This window comes from Myotis lucifugus, unplaced genomic scaffold, assembly GCF_000147115.1.
Source record: "Myotis lucifugus unplaced genomic scaffold, Myoluc2.0 scaffold_1259, whole genome shotgun sequence".
Lineage (NCBI taxonomy): Eukaryota > Metazoa > Chordata > Mammalia > Chiroptera > Vespertilionidae > Myotis > Myotis lucifugus.
The window spans coordinates 26,350-44,246 of record NW_005872307.1 but is presented as its reverse complement, the minus strand read 5'-3'; the positions used below and the strand labels follow the sequence as shown (position 1 = coordinate 44,246).

The window sequence follows — 17,897 nt, the reverse complement described above, 5'->3', positions numbered from 1 at the left end:
ACTTGATGCTGAAGCCCTCGCTGGGTGGCAGCTGAGGACTGGGCGGACGAGCGGCTTGGGCGGTCGGTAGGGCCGCCCTGCAGCACGTAGAAGCCCAAGTCCTTGGCGAAGATCCCCCGCGCGCCCCGGCCCTGCCAGCGCCGGCACAGGGCCGTTGTTCTGCAGCCGCAGCGCTTCGGCGGGGATCAGGCTCACGTCGACCGCCCAGAAGTTGCCCTTTGCCTTGGGCTTCGCAGGATCCTTGGGCACCTGATGTGGAGGAGGGCGGGGGCGAGCTTGGTGGGGCCGCCCGACCCGGGATATTCAGGATTTCCCTCCCACCCCGCCCCCCGCCCCCGGCTCCGGCTCGGACCCGGGCCCAGCCCCACCTTGCGGAAGCAGCGGTTGGAGGAGAGGTTGTGGCGGATGGAGTCCTTCCAGCCCTCGTAGTCGTCCCTGAAGAAGGGGAACACGGCCTGGACCTGACGGATGATCTGAAACCACCGGGCAGGCGCCGTGAGCCCGGGCGCGCAGGGGCAGCGCCGCCCCTCCCCCACAGCCAGGCTTGGGGCGCCCCTGACCACCTCCCGGCACCTGCACGCCCGAGGGAGCAGAGGGCACCTCACCAGTGAGCACCTCAGCTCTCTCCTCTGGTGCCCAGGTCGGCACTGGCCCCACTGGCATAGCTGGGCAGGGCCAGGTGGGGATGGAGGCCGGAGCCTAAGCCTGGAAGGAGGTGGGGGTCGGGTCTGGGGAAAGGTCCGAACCCGGAGCGTGAGGGAGAGCGGGGACCCTCTCACCTGGGCCAGCTTCAGCCGGCGGGAAGGTGCAGCCTGGATCACCAGGGCGATCATAGCCAAGTAGGTGTAGGGAGGCTTGTCATGCCGAAGGTATCGCTTCTTCCTCCTCTTGGGGGGCTGGGAGGGCGACTCTGCCCCCGCGAGCCCCAGGCCTGGGTTGCTGCAGGGCCCCATAAAGGGGAGGCCAGCAACGTGGGCAAGGGTCCGGAAGGGCTGAGGGCGCCGGGCAATAGGGTAGGAAGGTGAGGCAGGGCCAGGGCCTGAGGCTGGGTGGGGGCAGGCGGGGCCGGGCCCTTTATCATTCGGATGGAAGGGGGAGGGGAGAGGAGGCCAAGGGAGGTGGAATCGGGCGGTGGGGGAGGGGACCAGGCCGAGGGCTGCCACAATTAGCAGGTTTCAGTTAATCTGGGAGGGAGGGGCCGGGGAGATTCCAGTGGGGGTTGCAGGAGGCCACCCAGGCCATGTTTCTCACCCCTGGGCTGCCTTTGGCACCCCCTATAAGCTGGAAGGAAGAGCCGGGGAAGAGCCCAGGACTCAGGGTTATTTGTCAATCTGTCCGGGCTGGGGCTTAGGCTCCCATTTCACAGACGGGAAAGTGACTTGCCCCAGCCAGGCTGCCAGTAAGAGTTCAAGGCCAAGCAGCTGGAAGGACCTGAGTGGTGGATGGAGGGCTTCCTGGAGGAAACCTCAAGGGGGGGGGCAGGCAGAGACAGTTGATTCCAAGGGTTTTCCCAGGGGCTGCTGCAGGGCCTCAGTGGCTCCCCGGCCCGGAGGCCTCGTTGCTTGTCCACAGTTGGTCCTCGGAGCTGACTGCCCTCGTTTAACTTTGCACCTCCCTGGCCCTGAGTGAGCTGGACCTGCTGGCCATGGAGGACTTGTTGGAGCCAGGTTTGCCTCACTTTTCTTCTCCTGCTCTGGGTCCAGATGTTCTCTCTGGGGGTTACCCCTGGAAGGATGTCTCTCATTCCTTGGGGGCACTTGGGCAGTACCCTGGGCTGGGGTGCAGGGAGGGAGAAGTCTCCTTCCTGGAGGGGTTTTACTGGCCACTTCTCAGGGAGCCCCATGGGTCACAGTTGCTCCCCAGGAGAGTCTTCCAGGAGCACCTGGCTTCACCCCGCGTGGGAGTGCGTGCAGGCTTGTGTGTGTGCGCACAGGAAGGACTTGGAGGCAGCCACAGCACCCTGGCACTTGGTCTAGAACAGGGGTGGGGAATGTCCCTCGGGACGGGCGGTGTCATTTGGTCTGGCCCTGTCAAGGCAACTGCAGGCAGGACTTGAAATTCAATAAATCTAGGAGCTTGTTTCAGAGCAACATAATTTTTAAGTTGATAATTTTTGTATGGCCCGAGAATGATGTTATAAATATCCAAAGGCCCTTTTTTTTTTATCTCATGGCATATAAACTAATTACTAAAAGTCTGCAGTGGCACACCAAAAATATATATATTTTTGCCCATCTGACAAAAAACAACAACAAACCAAATAGGGCCCGGCTGGTGTGGCTCAGTGGTTGAGCATCAACCCATGAACCAAGAGGTCACCAGTTTGATTCCTGGTCAGGGCACATGCCTGCGTTGCAGGCTTGATCTGTGCAAGAGGCAGCCAATCAATGTTTCTATCTCTCTAACCCTCTCCTTCATCTCCCTCCAAAATCAATAAAAACATATATTTAAAAATTGGTATAATTTTGATTCATTTACACCAGATGGCTATTGCTATGTTGGCTGTTGTCATATTTTTATTTGATCATCTAAGGCAGTGGTTCTCAACCTTGGCTGCACCTGAGAATCACCTGGGAATCTTTTAAAATCCTGATCTCAGCCCCAGAAACCAGGATTTTAAAAAGAATCCCAGGTGAGTCTCAGGTGCAGCCAAGGTTGAGAACCACTGGTCTAAAGGAAAAGAGGTCAGCGCCTCTCTCTAAATAGTCAGGGGTTGCGTATTTTAAAAATCCTGGCGGGCACGCCAGGGTTCCGGGTGGTGTTGAGAACCCGGGCTGGAGGAGGGAAATGCGCTCCGGCTGGAGGGGCCGGCCCGGGGGAGGAGGGGCTCTGGGAGGGAGTGGAAGCTCAGGCGGGGGAAGCCCGAGGGACCAGCACCCCCTGCGCACACCTGGCCCCCGTGGGGGCTCAGCAGGGACAGGATGATCCAAGGTGTGGTCGTAGCAAAACGCCTGCGCCGCTGCCCAGGCTCCCAGTCCTGACTCCCAGCCCCTCTGCCCCTCCCCTGTCCTCCCTGCCATCTGATCTATGAGTCGGTCAAGGCCTCAAGCCCAGATGCCCCCAACCACACACGCCGGGCAAGCGTGCCCAGGCCTGCTGGCAGCGGGGCGGCCACGGAGCAGGAAGCCCAGGCTGAGGTGCGCGTGGGAGCCACGCTGCTCCCCGGCCGCCTCTCCCTGCACACCTCGCCGGGCCTCCTCCAGGGGTCGACCCGACAGCTCCAGGGGTCGGTGTCTCACCGGCGGGCACTACCGATGGCCTCCCGGCCACTCGGGCTCCGTCCCCCCGCTCCCCCCTCCTGTCCTCCCTGGCCTCCAGGATGGAGCCCGCTCCTGCCCAGACCCGCCGCCGGACCACACCCCGCTGCTGCCCGCTCCCTCTACGCGGGACGCCTCGGCCTTGTCGGCTGAGCTCCGACCCTTCCTTAAAGCCCAGCCTCAGGGATGGCCGCCTCCCGACAGCCTCGGTCTCCTCGCCCTCCCGCCCCGCGCGGGCCCACCCACCCCGAGGACGCCTGGGCCGCAGAGATTCTCCCGCCGCTCAGGGCAGGCCCCGCCCCCAGGGCAGGCCCCGCCCCCGGCTCCCTCGGCCCGGGCTTCCGGCTCCCTCGGCCCGGGCTTCCGGCTCTGGGCCCGCGCGGCCGGAAGTGTAGCGTTGCCATGGCGAGGGCCCGGCGCCGGGCCCGCCCCTGCGGCGCCTGGAGGAGCGCGGGGCTGACTGACCGGTGGGCCGGATCCGATAGATTGAGCGCGGCGGAAGGTGAGGCTCGGACTTCCGGGGCCTGCGGTGGGAGGGGGCCGGGCCCCCCAGGAGAGAGGAGGACGGGCCCCCCGGGAGACAGGAGGCCAGCCTGGGGAAGGTGGGAGGCCAGCCCCCAGGAGGGAGGAGGCCCGATGGAGGCTGCGCTGAGCTGAGAGGAAGAGGAAGATCAGATCAGGTTGGGAGGGAGGAGGCAGGGCCCAGATGGGCCTCAGGGAATCCCAGGTCTGGGCAGCACACAGGCCCCACTGGGTGCTGGTGGGGGAGGCCCAGGGTCGGGTGCTGAGGGTCAGGAGCAGCTTGGAGAAGCGACGCCCCGAAGGCCCCAGAATGGCTCTTCATGCGTTACCGACACGGGGACGGTTCTCATTCTTGCAACCTGTTGTCAGCACTGGGATCACCTCCATTTCAGCCCCGGCACTGCGGCCGCAGGGAGTGACTCACCCAGGCTTGGCGTGGGCTTTGGCGTTAGGCCCGGGGACCAACTGGGGCCTCTCGGGGCAAGTTCCTTAAACTTTCCGGGGCTCGAGTGACCTCACTTAGAGTGTGGGGGTCCCGGGCTCCGCCTCACAGATTGGGGTCAAGTTGAGACGTTCTAATGTGTGGACAGCCTGGCCCCATGCTGCGCAGGAGGTACCCCGGCCGGGGCCTGCCAGGGAGTACCATGGGCGGTGTGGACCCCTTGCCGTCCTGGAGCAGAGGCTGCCGGGACTGGGGGTTAATTTCCGTGGCTGCGGAGAGGGAGATATGCATGGAGTCCTTCCAGAGAAAGGGGGGCCTCCCCAAGTCTCTGGTGTCTACCAGCAGCTTGCTCACTGTGTGCCGTTTTGGAATCTGAGTCTCAGGTGAACCTCCGGTGACCAGCATACCGTAGCTGCCGAAGAGTGCCCCACCCCAGCCCCAGCCACAGTCCACCATTAGCAAAGCAGGGCATCTGAGTGGGAGTCCAGGCTCTTCCCTACCTCCTGGCTCTCTCAAAACCTCCTCCTGAAGAGCCCTGACAGGGCACTTCCCATCCATTCCTTCATCCAAATAGCTGGGTGCAGCCGCTGCCCCCCCCTCCACCCCCCCACGACCTTGGCTCTGCCTCAGCGCATTGCCTTCACCCTTTGTACCTTAGCCAGGTGAGTGATTGGTTCTTGTGCTCACCTGAATCCTCCCTCCTCTGCTCTGGCCCCTTCCCACCACCTTTCCACCATGCAGAAGCTCTGCGTGGAGGTGGAAGGGAGAGAGCGAGCTCCCCCACCCCTTCCAGCTCTGGGCCGTGGGCAGGACCTCCCTAGCCCCCGTGGAGAAGGGGCAGAGAGGTGCAGGGAAGTCTGCTTCCACAGGTGCCCGGGGGAGGGTGCCATGAGGAGGAGCGCGTGCTTGGTGGTTCTGAGATGTGCCGTCTGGGAAACTCGCCGCCGTCCGGGGGTAGAGCCCCGGCTGCCAGTGCATTGCTTTCTCCTGTCGATTCCGTCTCCCTCGTAGTTTCACAGGAACAAACTCACACACAAACCCTTGGTGTCGGACTCCTTCCCCTGCGGGACGTTGGGAAAGCCAGGGGGTTGCCTGTGTGGGTAGTTGATTTCTGTTTGCTGAGGGGGTATTCCATGGTGCAGGTAACAGCCATTTCTTTAAAAAAAATAAATTGTCCTATAGTAACATTTATTCACTTATTTTTTATTGATTTTCAGAGAGAGGAAGGGAGAGGGAAAGAGATAGAAACATCAATGATGAGAGGATTACTGACTGGCTGCCTCCAGCACACTCCCTACTGGGTATCGAGCCCACAACCTGGGCACATGCCCTGACCGGGAATTGAACTGTGACCTCCTGGTTCATGGGTTGACGTTCAGCCACCGAGCCACGCCCGCCGGGCAGGTGTACACACACCAGGGTTCGACTGCTGTGCTTACGAGTCTGTGTGGACGTGAGGTTTATTTCTCTTGGTGTGAAATGATAGAAAGGAGGGGTTAAGGTGTGTGGTTAACTTTATAAGAAGGTGCCGAACTATTGTCCAAAACGGCTTCACATTCATTTTACATCCGCACTCGCTCCATGTTCTCTTTACGTCAGTGCTGCCATCCTTTTAAAAGTTCAGCCCTTTTCATAGGTGTGTGGGGCTCATGGTGGATTAGTTGGCATTTCCTAGGGATGGTGTTGAGGATCTTCTTCCTGCGCCTGCTTTGCTGGCCATTTGTGTATCTTCTTTTGTGAGTGTCTGTTCAGATCTTTTGCCCTTAAAACAATGGGCTGTTTGCCCTGGCTGGTGTGGCTCGGTTGGTTGAGTGTCGTTCCGTGCACCGAGGGCTCACTGGTTGGGTTCCTGGTCGGGGGCATTTGGGAGGCGGCTGATCAATGTTGCTCTCTCTCTCTCCCTCTCCCTCTCTCTCTTCCTCTAAAATCAATAAAACTTTTTTTAAAAATGGGCTGCTTGTCTTACCCAGTTTTAAGCGTTCTTTGTATCTTTGGGGTGCCAGGCTGGCCGGCCTGGGAATTGTGTGCCAGCGTCTTGAACAGTAGACGCTTGGAATTTCGATGAAGTCCAGTTTGTCAGTTTCTCCTTCATTGTCTGTGCTTCTTCTCACGGTGCGCGTGGAGGCCAAGGGCCATTGTTTCCACGTGGACATCTGGTTGTCCTGACACCCCTTTTTGAAGACCATCCTCTCGCCATCGTATTACCTACCACCTCTTTGGAAACCGGTTGATGTACAGGAGTGGGTCCATGTCTAGATTCTCTGCTTTTGCCGGGACTTGTGCTGCTATCCCACAAGTTTGACTGTGGCAGCTTCATAAGTCTTGAGATCAAGAACTGTAAATTCTCCAACTTGGTGACTGTTTTTCACATCATTTTGGCTCTTCGAGATATTATGCAGTTCCTTATACATTTAGAATTAGCTTGTGATTTCCCACAAAAAAAGCTTATTGGGATTTTGACCGGGATTGTATTAACCCTATAGCTCTATTTGGGGTGAATTGACATTTAACAGTATAGAACATGGTGCATCTCCATTTATTTAGGTATCTGTACTAATTGTCTATTGCCTTTTAACAAATAATCTTAAAACAGAATGGTTTAAGCAGTAAACATGACCTCAGAGTTTCTGGTGGGTAAGGAGTTCACGATCGTCTTAGCTGGGTGGCTCCTGGCCTCATGCGGTTGCAGTTGGGGTTGTCCTCCGGGTCTGCTTGCCTGGTGTGTGTGAGTGTGTGTGTGTGTGTGTGTGTGTGTGTGTCAGAGTATTCCATGCTTGTGATACTGATTTTGTAAATGATATTTAAAGTTCTGCATTTTCCAAGTACAGAGACATGCAGTTGATTTTGACATTGAACTTGTGTCCTACAACCTTGCTATTTATTTGAGTGACCCTCCTATAGATTCCTAAGAATATCCTGCAGGTCTCCCACACGCCTTCTGTCTAAGCGTGTTGCATATTCCTCTCAGTCTGCCCACTTTCTGCTTCTGGCCTCAGTGCCTGGCTGGGCCCTCCACGGGGCTCTTAACCCCTCCAGCCTCCCAGGGCTGGCCTCTGGCAGGGCATTCTGACACTGTGCCAGGCAAGGGTTACATGACAGTTGATCCCTCCTATTCTGCTGCTGGAGCCATCCTGATGGTTCCCTCTGCCAAGGAGGCCAGGCCTGGGAGGCCACTGGTGCCTTTAGTCTTGGAGTGCGCTGCCCACTGCGCGGCCCAGTGCCACCGGGAACCTCAGGGAGCTGAGCACCTCTGTTCTGTGAACGAAAGGCTGTGTCCCGGTTGGTCAGCTGCCCTGGGATGTCCTTGCTAGCCATGGCCCAGAGCAGGTTCCGTGGGGGCCCGGCACGTTTCTGTGGGGGACAGTGCCTGGAGCAGGGTGTCGGTGGGCAGTCATGTGCTGGGTCTTCCCTGGTGGTGCTGGGTCGCTGTCTGGTGGGCGTGGCCTGGTCTGTGTCAGGTTTCATGTGCGCTTCCCTGATGACTAAGGACTGGGCGCCTTTCTGCGTGTTTGCTGATGTGAAGTGGCTGCTGAGTGAAGTCTTTGGCCCACTTCCTGTTTGGGGGACAGTTGCCAATATTATTTCCTACTTGGTGGCTTGCTTTTCACTCCTTTTATTTTTAAATGTTATTTTGAGATCATTGTGGGTGTACATGCATAGTTGTAAGAAATCATTCAGAGAGACCCCTCCTCACGTCCTGGTCCCCCAAAGGCACATACCTGTGCTGCCGCCCTCGCCCGGGACACGGACCCTTACGGGCTTACCAGCATTGCGTGTGTCGTGTATGAGTGTGCGAATGTATGCTTAGCTCTGTGCCGCCCATCACACGTGTCACGTGTAGCTCTGTGTCACCACCCAGGGCCCTGTGAGCCCGGTGCAGACTCCCCTTCCTCAGCTCCGCCCCACACCCTGGATCGGCCTCCGGGGAGTGCCTTTGACTGCACCCGCAGGCGTGACTGTTGGGGCCGTGCTGGTGCCCTCCTGCCCCTGAGCTGGGCACACCTGGTCTTGGTGGGTTCTGTGAAGGGACAACTCCGGTGGGTCCTGTGCCAGCTCTGGGGCCGCCTCTGTACGGTGCAGGCTTCCCCTCGGGCACACTGCGAGGCACAGCCTCGTCCCGGTGAGCTGTGGGGTGAGCTGTGGACCGTGTGTGTCTTCGTCGGAAAGACTGCCTTCCTGCTGCCCGGGTCGGAGCCGCTGTCCGCACGCGGAGCGCTTGCCCGAGTCCACTGCACCCCAGCCCGGGCCTCAGGCCTTGCTAATCTTTACGAGGAACCTCGATATCCACACGTATAAGCACTTGAAACTTGTTCCTTTTAGGATTGTCCCGACGATTCTTGTCCTTTTGCATTTCCTATACAATGGAGACTTAGTTTGGAGAGAGAATTGTGTGGGAAAATTAGAGTTTGCAGGACAACTACGGGGATTTTGACTGATTGCGTGGAGTCTGAGGTGAGTTTGGGGGAAATGACATCTTTCCAGTCTGAGTCTGACCCGTCAGCGGTGCATCCTGTGTGGTTTTCCCCGGAGGCTCAGGGGCCTTTTGTTGCCGTTCCTCCGAGACAGACGAGGTGAGCAGGTGAGCAGAAGAAACGGGCTCAGGACAAAGGCAGGGCAAAGGCAGGGCCCTTGGCGCTCGGAGGGGGAGGGAGAGAGGGAGGAAGGTAGAGGGGATGGGCTTGCGGCAGAGGAGGGAGGAGAAGGGGGTGTGCGCCCTGGGGAGGCTCAGCAGGTTTGTGGTGTTTGCACAGTGCAGGCATTTTGAAAAATGGAGTGTAATCGGATTAATCCGTTTTCTTTTAGGTTCCTGGGTTTTGTGTCAGGTTCAGAAAGGCTATCCCTTTGTTTGTCTCCCTCCTGCCTGTGGTTTTATTGTTTCTCCCACTGGGTCTGATGTGACCATGAGAAGAGGGGCCCCTGCTCTGTGTCCCGGGGCTCCCTGCCACCTGCTCCCCCCTCCCCACCGTCCCTGCAGCAGCCACCCAGTCTTCTCCTCTCTGCCCCCTCACCTGGACACGCCCCCAGCCCCACCCCCTTCTCAGGGCTCTCCTTCCTCCCCACCTGCCCCTGGTTACTCTTGTCCTCTGTCCACTCCCTGCTGGTGAGTGTGCAGGGGTCAGCGTCTCCGTGAGGCCCCCACCCAGGTCTGATCACATCACTCATTTGTCTGAAAGCCTCTGGCTCCTGCGGCTGGTTGGGCAGAGGCCAGCTTCTTGGCCGGGACAGAAGGTGGCGTGTCCTCTATAGCCCTGCCCCGCCCGCCCGCCTGGTCCCCAGCAGGTGTGCACACCTGCCCTCCCCACGCAGAGCGTGTCAAGCTGTTTTGAAGTTTACCTTCAGGTCTCAAAGTCACACAACAGAAATGACCCAAAGTGCAACCACCCAGCTGCCCCCACCCACCCGAGACCCGTCAGTCATCTCGTGTTTCTCACACGGATGCAAACCTACATTGTTTATTCCTTGTTTACATAAAAGGCAGCCTGTCATCCACAGATTTTACACCTTTCACGCGTGCACGGCTCCCTCCGGAGCCCAGCCCCTGCGGAGGCTGGCAGGTCATTTCCAGCGTTTTTGTCCTAAAGGTGGGAGTGCTGGGGGTTAGCGTCTGGAACGTTGCAGAGCAGGCCTCTGGGCAGGTGAGTGTGCCCATAGGATGTCAGTGGTGAGGGTGCCCACGGCAGCACCCGATTGGCTCTTCCATGGTCTCCCCGCCGGTTCAAGAAGCCACTGCCACACTGCCCTTGCCGTTCACACTTCCTCAGCCCACCTGCCAGCCCCCAGCTCCCCACTGCCGCTCCCCAGCCTGCTGCGGGGCCCTTCTCCTCACGGGGATCTAGAGGCAGAGGCCCCTGGATGGCCACCCCGTGACCTCTGCCTGCCTGCAGTGGACCTCGCTGAGGGTAGGGCCTGCCCTTGTGCCCCTTTGTCCCCGTCCCCACCCCCAGAGCAGAGCCCGGTGGAGCAGGGCCATGAGGAGAGCTGTCGGGGGACTGGATCCCGCACACTGGTCGCTTCTTCATGGCCTCGTGCGGCATTCCTCACGTTTCAGGGTCTCTGGGCGCCTGCTCCCCCTCTGGGTGGAGTGAGCCATGGGGCACCTGGGTCTGAGGGGTCTGCTGCCCAGCCACATGGCTCTGCCTGCTTTGCCACCAGCCTTCCCACACAACCGAAGGCCCCCCTTCCAGGTGCCGGCACTCGCTGAGCCCTCAACAAGCGTGTTCTCTCGTGGAAGAGACAGGCCAGGACCCCAGACAGCCTGGGCATCTGGCCTTCACCGCCGGGAAGTGGGGCCCTTGTGCCTGTGGGGGGGGGGGGCGTTCTGCAGGATCGCAGTGTCTGGGAGAGCCACGTGCGGGTGGGGCAGTGAGCCTGGGTAGGGCTGGGGGCCTAATGAACTAAGGGTGTCCCTGAGGCCTTGCTGCGTGGGCCCCTCGCTGCCCAGGAGTCTCGCAGGCAGCCCTGCCTCTCGCCCTCTCTGCTCCTGGGCCAGGGCAGTGTCCGCTCTGGAGTCTGGGGAGGGTGGCACAGTCCTGCGCCATGACTTGGGTGACCTCATCTACCTTGTCTGTGTTTCTGCAGAATGACAACACTTTACTTAGAGTCGAGGCATCTATGGAACTTTCCCTTCTGGCTATTATAAATAATACCACAAATAAAACCAGCTCTTTTGATTGGCAGCTATGGGAGCCACTCCAACAGCCCAAACAGGGCAGACGTGAAGCCCCCAGAACCAGGGGAAGTGGGCAGGGGCCGGGCCTTGCAGCTGGGGCTGCCCTGCCCCCAGCATCGCTGAGATCTCCCCTCCCCGGCCCCTCCCAGACTCTGGCTCTTGTCGCCCTGTCCCTCGCTCACCTTGCGAGGTGCGAGGACGTGGGCAGGGAGGCAGGTGGGGCCGTGGCTCCATTTCCCTGTGGAAAGTGGGGGGTCATGACAGCGACTTGCTGGCTGTGGGTGTGGGGGCTGCTGAAACCCTCCTGGGCTGGGGTCGGGGACCAGGGCCTCCCGTCCAAAAGGCCAGGGGTCCCGGGGTGCTCTTGGCAGTCTTGGGGAGCCCAGGTTTTGGGGCCTCCCACCTCAGTCCACACTCCTGTGCAGCTCGCCTGGCACGGAGCTGAGAACTGGAAAAAAGTGGCCCAGATTATCTCTGTTTGACATTCCAGGGAAGCTTGGGGGCGGATTTGTAGACAGAGGCGGGAGCTGCCCTGCGAGCCCCCTCAGCCTGGGTGTGGAGTGTGGGCCGTTCCTGGGAAACTCCTGAGCTGGTCTCGCCTTCCTGGCTCCGCCGAGGGGCCGGCCACCGGTTCCGGCAGCTGTTCCTGGGCTGTGTCTGCAAGAGGAGGCCGAGAGTGGCTCGGTGAGGGGCAGGGGGGCCAGGTCCTGGGAGGGGGTGCCCACTGCAGCAGGGCCCTGGAGTCACCTGGGCACCTTCTTTCTCCGAGGATGCCCCAAGTCCCCCGGAGCCTGCTTTCGGGGGCTTCCGGCAGAGGGAGGACCTGTGTGGGCGGCCCCAGGTGCTGGGCGGGCGGGGCCAGGTGTGCCGTGCAGCCAGCCAGCGCCCTTTCCTCCCACTGCGGCTGGAGGGGGCGTGGGGGGGGGGTCTCCAGTTGTGCTCTGTGATGGGTTTGCAGAGACGGCCTTCATATGACAAAACCAAAGAGCATGTGTTCTGTGGAAGCCAGCTGCGACTCCAGGGGGTTTTCTGCAGGACGTGGGCATCAGAGTCTCTTTTCTCGTATAACATGATGACATCTCTTCCATCTCATTACACTTAACAAAGTAAGGCAGTGGCTCTGATGTTGGCACCGTCTTGGAGAAGTAAAACTGGTGCAGGAGACGCTGGAGCCCACTCTGCTGGGAAGCTGGGGCGGGGGGGCGGGGTGGAGAGGGAGGGGGGGGCTTCCCTTGGCTGGAGGCCGCGGGCCAAGCAGAGGGCACGGAGCTCTGCCCTGTGTTCCTGGTCTCTTGGGGTCAGTTTCCCTGACAGGCCCAGAGGCTGATGGAAGAGGTGAAGGTCCCACCTTGCAGGGGGTGGGGAGAGGGGGGCACCTCAGCTCTTGGGCGGACAGGGGGAGCGAGGGGAGCTGTAAGTGACCAGCAGAAAGGAGGGAAGGGGGTCCTGTGGGGGGGGGGGCAGTGAGGCTCTGCTGTGCCTCAGGTGTGGTCTGGAGCCGGCAGGTCTCTGCAGCGCCTGGCCCCAGCTTGTCTCACTGTGAGAGGCTGTGTGCCCGAGGGCCAAGGCAGGACTGGGGGCTGGGACGGGGAGTCTGGGCAGCTTGCGTCTGCCCCTGGCCCCAAGAGTCTGCAGAGGTGGCAGCTGGCACAGGCTGCCCAGAGCAGGGGTGCTGCCTGGACAGCTATTCCCTAATTCCATCCTCAAGATGCCGCCCAGGCCGGGCTCAGAGGCCAGAGCAGGTCGGACCTGGACAGGGAAGTTCCCAGGGACACTGGAGGTCCTGAAGCAGGAAGAACCGGATCTCATTTGATCTGGCCCAGGACAGAAAGAAGGGGTTCTCACTGAGTGCCCTAAATACAAGTCTGGCCAGAGGAGGGGTCAGTATCCAGATGGCCACAGGCCTGGCCGAGTGAAAGGGGGACCTTCTGGATGAAATACAGCCAGGGCCTCCTGAGGCATGTCATGTGACCACACCCAGGGGCCACACAGGGGTACTGGGCAGGAAGGCCACCGTGGATTCTATGTGGCTGTGCCCCAGCCAAACTGCCTGCCTAGTTAATAGACCCCAACCCGGAGGCCACTCCGCCCGTGTCCACATGATGGCTGAGGCGTCGACTGGACTGGGCTAGGGACCCGGGAGGAAGAGGCCCGGACGCGGGGCCTGGGGAGCCAGGGTGTTGGCCAGGACAGGCGGGGCCCTGTTTGGCCTCAGGCCCAGGAGGTAGGGCCTGCCCTTGGGCAGTTCCTGGAGAGCCAAGGAGAAGGCCACCTTGCCTGGCCCAGCCTGGGGCAGACAGGGCAGATGCTGTGGGACCAGGGCCAGAACCAGGAGCGTTGGGAAGCAGCAGAGAACAGCTCCTGAAGCAGTCCCTGGGCCCTGGAGGCAGCCTCCTGCTCCCGCCTCAGCTCTTTCTTAAAAAAAAAAAAAAGGTATGTATATATTTCAGAGAGGAAGGGAGAGGGAGAGAGATAGAAACATCAATGATGAGAGAATCATTGATTGTGTGCCTCCTACACACCCCTACTGGGGATCAAGCCCACAACCCAGGCATGTGTCCTGACCAGGAATCGAACCATGACCTCCTGGTTCATAGTTTGACGCTCAGCCATTGAGCGACACTGGCCGGGCCCTTCTCAGCCTTTTTAAACACAGTGTGACTCAGAGGTGGGCAGAGCAAGCTGTTGGGGCCCCCCCCCGGCTCCAATCCCCCAACCGCCCGCAGCCAGGACTGTTGTCTAGCAGGGCTCTCTGTGGGCACGGGCTGGGCCTCCTCAGGGCAGGCCCTGGTCTCACCTGCTAGCTGCTGGGAGCCTCGCCAGCCTCCCTGCTTCCTCTTCCTCCTCAGGCTGGTGGAGCCGCCGCTGTCTGCGACTGGATTGCCTGCCCGGGCTCCTCCACAGGGGCTGCCCTCCTGAAGACGGCTGCCAGACCTGCTCCGCCTCACCCGGGCACCATGTCTGGGACCCCAAGGCTCTAAGCACACACCCTGCCCTGGCTGCTCTGGCTGCTGAGCCCGCCCTCCGGCCACACCTCCTGGTTAGTGCCCATGCACTGACCCTGGGAAACAGACAGGAGGAAGGAGAGGACAGAGGAGGCCAGGCCATGGCTGCTCCCAGGCCCTATCCGGGCTCCTGAGGCTTGGGAGGAAAGGGGCTTCTAGGGCTCCCAGGGGCCTCTGCCCATTGTCCTGCCCGCCCTTCCCCTTTGGCGAGGCGCCAGGAAGCTGCGCCTTTGTTACCTGGGCGATCAGCTACAGAACCTGGACTGAGGCAGACAGGTCCTGCTGCTCCCCAGGCTGTGCACCCTGACCCCAGGAGGGAGAGAGGGAGGCCCTGCCCTCAAACAGCCAAGCGGCCAGGGCTCCTGAGAGGTGGCTGCTGGCGTCGCCCACGCGGCCCTTTGTGCCAGGGGCCTGTGCCCCTGGGGCTGCCTGAGCCTGGTCACGGAGTGGGATCTCCTGACCCAGCCTTGCCAGGGGCAGAGGGCACCGGGCCTTGAGGAGGGGATGCCCGCGAGGGTCCCAGTCCAGCCGGCTGCCCCGCCCCTCAGGCCCAGCCTGGCCCCCTTGTTCCCCTGTCTGGTGCCCCGAGCAACCCCCCTGGCGGGAAGCCCCCGCCATGGCCGAGCACCTGGAGCTGCTGGCAGAGATGCCGGCGGTGAGCAGGATGAGCACGCAGGAGCGGCTGAAGCACGCCCAGAAGCGCCGTGCCCAGCAGGTGAAGATGTGGGCCCAGGCTGAGAAGGAGGCCCAGGGCAGAAAGGGCCACAGGGAGCGGCTGCGGAAGGAGGCGGCTGGCGGCAGGCTGCAGAAGCGGGTCCTCTTCCCGCCCAGTGTCACCCTTCTCGAGGCCGCTGCCCGAAATGACCTGGAAGAAGGTGAGTGTGGCTGACCCTAGGGTGGTGCCCGGCCTACAGCCCGTCCCTGTCCCCCTGGCGTCATCCTCGTGAGACCTGCCGAGGACACAGCTGCATCTCACGGGGACCTGGGGTCCAGCCCAGCTGCCTCAGCTGTGGCTGCAGGTGAGGGGCAGCATGCAGGCTCCTGCTTCAGATGTGAGGCTCCTAGGAGCCTGGAGAGGTGTCCCGGGCGTGGCTGCAGTGGGCTGAGGCGGCCTAGTCTTCCTGCTAGGGACTGGTCTAGGGACCCGGGAGGAAAAGGCCCGGGGGCTGGATGGTGCTCAGGAGAGTCCTGTGGGGAGCAGGGCTTTGCCTTAGGAGATTCCTGGCCTAAGCTTTGGGCAGGCTCCCCGTCCCTCCCCGACCTCCTTCCAGGATAGGGGCCTCTGCTGCAGAGCCTGGGGCGAGGAAGGCCCGCGGCTGGGGAGGTGGACAGGGCGCGGTGGGTGTGGCACAGGGCACAGGGCACTGTGGGAAAGAGGGTGCGTCCTTGTGCTGCCTACAAGCACCCCCAGGGAGGTCCAGGCCACAGGGAGGTCAAAGGTGACCTTGGCAAGAGCCTGGGCCCAAGGTGGGGCTGCTGAAGAGGACTGAGGGCCGGGCCAGTTCTGCTCCTGGGGAGACCCTGGGGGGCAGGCCTGGCACCTCAGCCCACACTCCAGGCTGCAGCAGGGCTGGGAGCCCGCAGGGGGGGAGGGAGGGGAAGGTACCAGGGATGGGCGTTTGTGGGGGCCAAGTGGTCTGTGGGGAAGGCTGGGGGGGAGACACGGGACATGGGAGGGTTGGAGGAGGGTGCCAACACCCAGGCCAGAGTGGGGTAGTCTGGAGCCCAGTGCGACCGTGCTCACACAGGACGGGGTGCATCTGGGAGTCTGAGGGGTGGAGTGCCAGGATTTGGGAAGGGTGGGTCCTGCTGGGGGCTGGAGGCAGAGACCTCCTGCACCTGTACCACCATCTTCCTCATCCTTCTCTGCTCCCAGCCACAGCACAGCAGTCAGCCAGGTCACCTCAGGTGCAGGGCCTGCCCAGGACAGAGCCGGCCTGTGGCAGGATCTCCATTCCTACCCCCTGAGCACACCCCCCTCCTTCTTGCAGTCCGCCAGTTCCTTCAGAGCGGGGTCAGCCCGGACCTGGCCAACGAGGATGGTCTGACGGCCCTGCACCAGGTGAGCCCTGCAGGGGCTGGGAGGACGGAGCTGGCTGGGGGCTGGGGGTGTAGAGGGGGCTGGCCTGGTGCTCAGGCTGCCTGGTTTACAGAGCTGCATCGACGACTTCCGGGAAATGGTGCAACAGCTGCTCGAGGCCGGCGCCACGGTCAACGCTCGCGACAGTGAGAGCTGGACCCCCCTGCACGCTGCGGCCACCTGCGGCCACCTGCACCTGGTGGAGCTGCTCATTGCCCGGTAGGGCCCCTGGGAGCAGGTGTGGCCAGAGTGGGCATCTGTGTCAGGGAGGGACCATGGCTGGGCAGCGGGCAGTTGGTCCTGAGACACAGCCCAGGCACCTCATCTGGAGGAAGTGTGCCCTTGCCTCTTGCTCCCATTGGCCTTTGCTTACTGCCTGTGTCCTGGCGTGGAGAGCCGGGCGTGGGCAGGGGCCACACGCACTCTGGACAGGGTCATCCGCCCGCCTGGCTGCTGACCTGGGTATATCCTGCCAAGTACTGTCAGGAATTCAGAGGCTCCTTGAGGGTGGGCCTTGACCTCCAGCACTGGCCTCCTGGCCTCCCCAGGCCCTGTACAGAGAAATGCCATCTGGTCAGTGGTGAGGGTGAAACTGGCAAAGAGGGAGGGAGTACCTGGACCCAGGTGAGGCCTTTACCATGAGGAGTGAACGTGCCGATGGTCGGCTTCACCGGATCCAATAGTCCCCCCTCCCCCGCGCACAGCTCCTCAACTCTGACCCCTCTAGTAGGATAGATGGTTAGGTGCTCAGACTGTCTGTGGAGCGTCCCAGGCATCGATGGTATGTGCGAGGGAGAAGAGCAGTACTGAGCCCCTCTCCTCTCCACAGTGGGCACCCACCCGTGTCCCCCCCTCTAGGCTCCCACGTGAGCCCTGCTCCCTGCAGCTCTGCAGGGCTGTCTTGGTGCCCAGGCTCTGCCCCTGGGGCCTCCAGAGTACCATCACCCACTCCTGGCAGGTGGGCCCAATGTGCACGTTCACGGGGGCTGATGGCTGCCAGTAACCGACAGACACAGGAGGAGACTGCAGGGCTTGAGGACAGGAGCCAAGGCTGAGGGGCACCAACAGGCCAGGGGCAGCCTCTCCCAGCAGCATCTGGGGCCTGGGCCTCATTGTCGGCCCCACATGCCCAGGAGGCAGCCCTAGGCTGAGGCTTTGGGGGAGGAAGGACCTCTGAGTGGGGCCTGGGGGCCTCCCTTGTAGGGAGAAGGTGAGGGGGCCCTATGGCCAGCACCCTGTCCATCTTCCCTGCAGTGGTGCTGACCTCTTGGCAGTCAACACCGATGGAAACATGCCCTACGACCTGTGTGAGGATGAGCAGACGCTGGACTGCCTGGAGACGGCCATGGCCAACCGGGGTGAGTGTGATCCCACCCGCTGCCTGGGTGGGGCCCTCGGTGCTGGCTCTGAGCCTGTTGCCCTGCAGGCATCACCCAGGACGGCATTGAGGGGGCCCGGGCCTTGCCGGAGCTGCACATGCTGGAGCACATCCGAGGCCTCCTGCGGACGGGGGCCGACCTGGACGCCCCTGGGGACCACGGGGCCACGCTGGTGAGGACTGGCGCGGGAACGCCAGGGGTGGAGGGTGCTGCGGGCACGGCCAGGACTCAGGAGGGGTGGTTTGCCTTAGCTACACATCGCCGCCGCCAACGGGTTCAGCGAGGCAGCGGCCCTGCTGCTGGAGCACCGGGTCAGCCTGGGCGCCAAGGATCGTGACGGCTGGGAGCCGCTGCACGCTGCCGCATACTGGGGCCAGGTGAGTGGGCTGGAGCAGTGGGCGGCCGGGCGCCAGTGGTCCCCCAGCTCTGGAGCTCAGCAGCCCGGTCCGCTGGCCCGCAGGTGCACCTGGTGGAGCTGCTGGTGGCACACGGTGCCGACCTCAATGGAAAGTCCCTGATGGAAGAGACGCCTCTGGGTGAGC

At 61.7% G+C, this 17,897-nt stretch overlaps 2 protein-coding genes across 2 annotated transcripts in view; one reads left to right on the top strand and one right to left on the bottom strand.

Annotated features, from left to right (window-relative positions):
* FOXH1 (forkhead box H1) overlaps window positions 1-2,063 on the bottom strand; it is a 2,668-nt gene extending 605 nt beyond the window's left edge. Inside the window, 4 exon segments of the mRNA XM_023748298.1 lie at window positions 22-155; window positions 157-249; window positions 369-473; window positions 780-2,063. Of these exon segments, the coding sequence (XP_023604066.1) occupies window positions 22-155; window positions 157-249; window positions 369-473; window positions 780-953 (506 nt within the window). The 5' untranslated portion in view covers window positions 954-2,063.
* Window positions 2,064-3,641: 1,578 nt separating this feature from the next.
* PPP1R16A (protein phosphatase 1 regulatory subunit 16A) overlaps window positions 3,642-17,897 on the top strand; it is a 15,841-nt gene continuing 1,585 nt past the window's right edge. Inside the window, exons 1-8 of the mRNA XM_023748297.1 lie at window positions 3,642-3,759; window positions 13,741-14,771; window positions 15,888-15,958; window positions 16,050-16,195; window positions 17,231-17,334; window positions 17,403-17,527; window positions 17,607-17,732; window positions 17,816-17,891. Of these exons, the coding sequence (XP_023604065.1) occupies window positions 14,513-14,771; window positions 15,888-15,958; window positions 16,050-16,195; window positions 17,231-17,334; window positions 17,403-17,527; window positions 17,607-17,732; window positions 17,816-17,891 (907 nt within the window). The 5' untranslated portion in view covers window positions 3,642-3,759; window positions 13,741-14,512. The remainder of the gene's footprint in view (window positions 3,760-13,740; window positions 14,772-15,887; window positions 15,959-16,049; window positions 16,196-17,230; window positions 17,335-17,402; window positions 17,528-17,606; window positions 17,733-17,815; window positions 17,892-17,897) is intronic.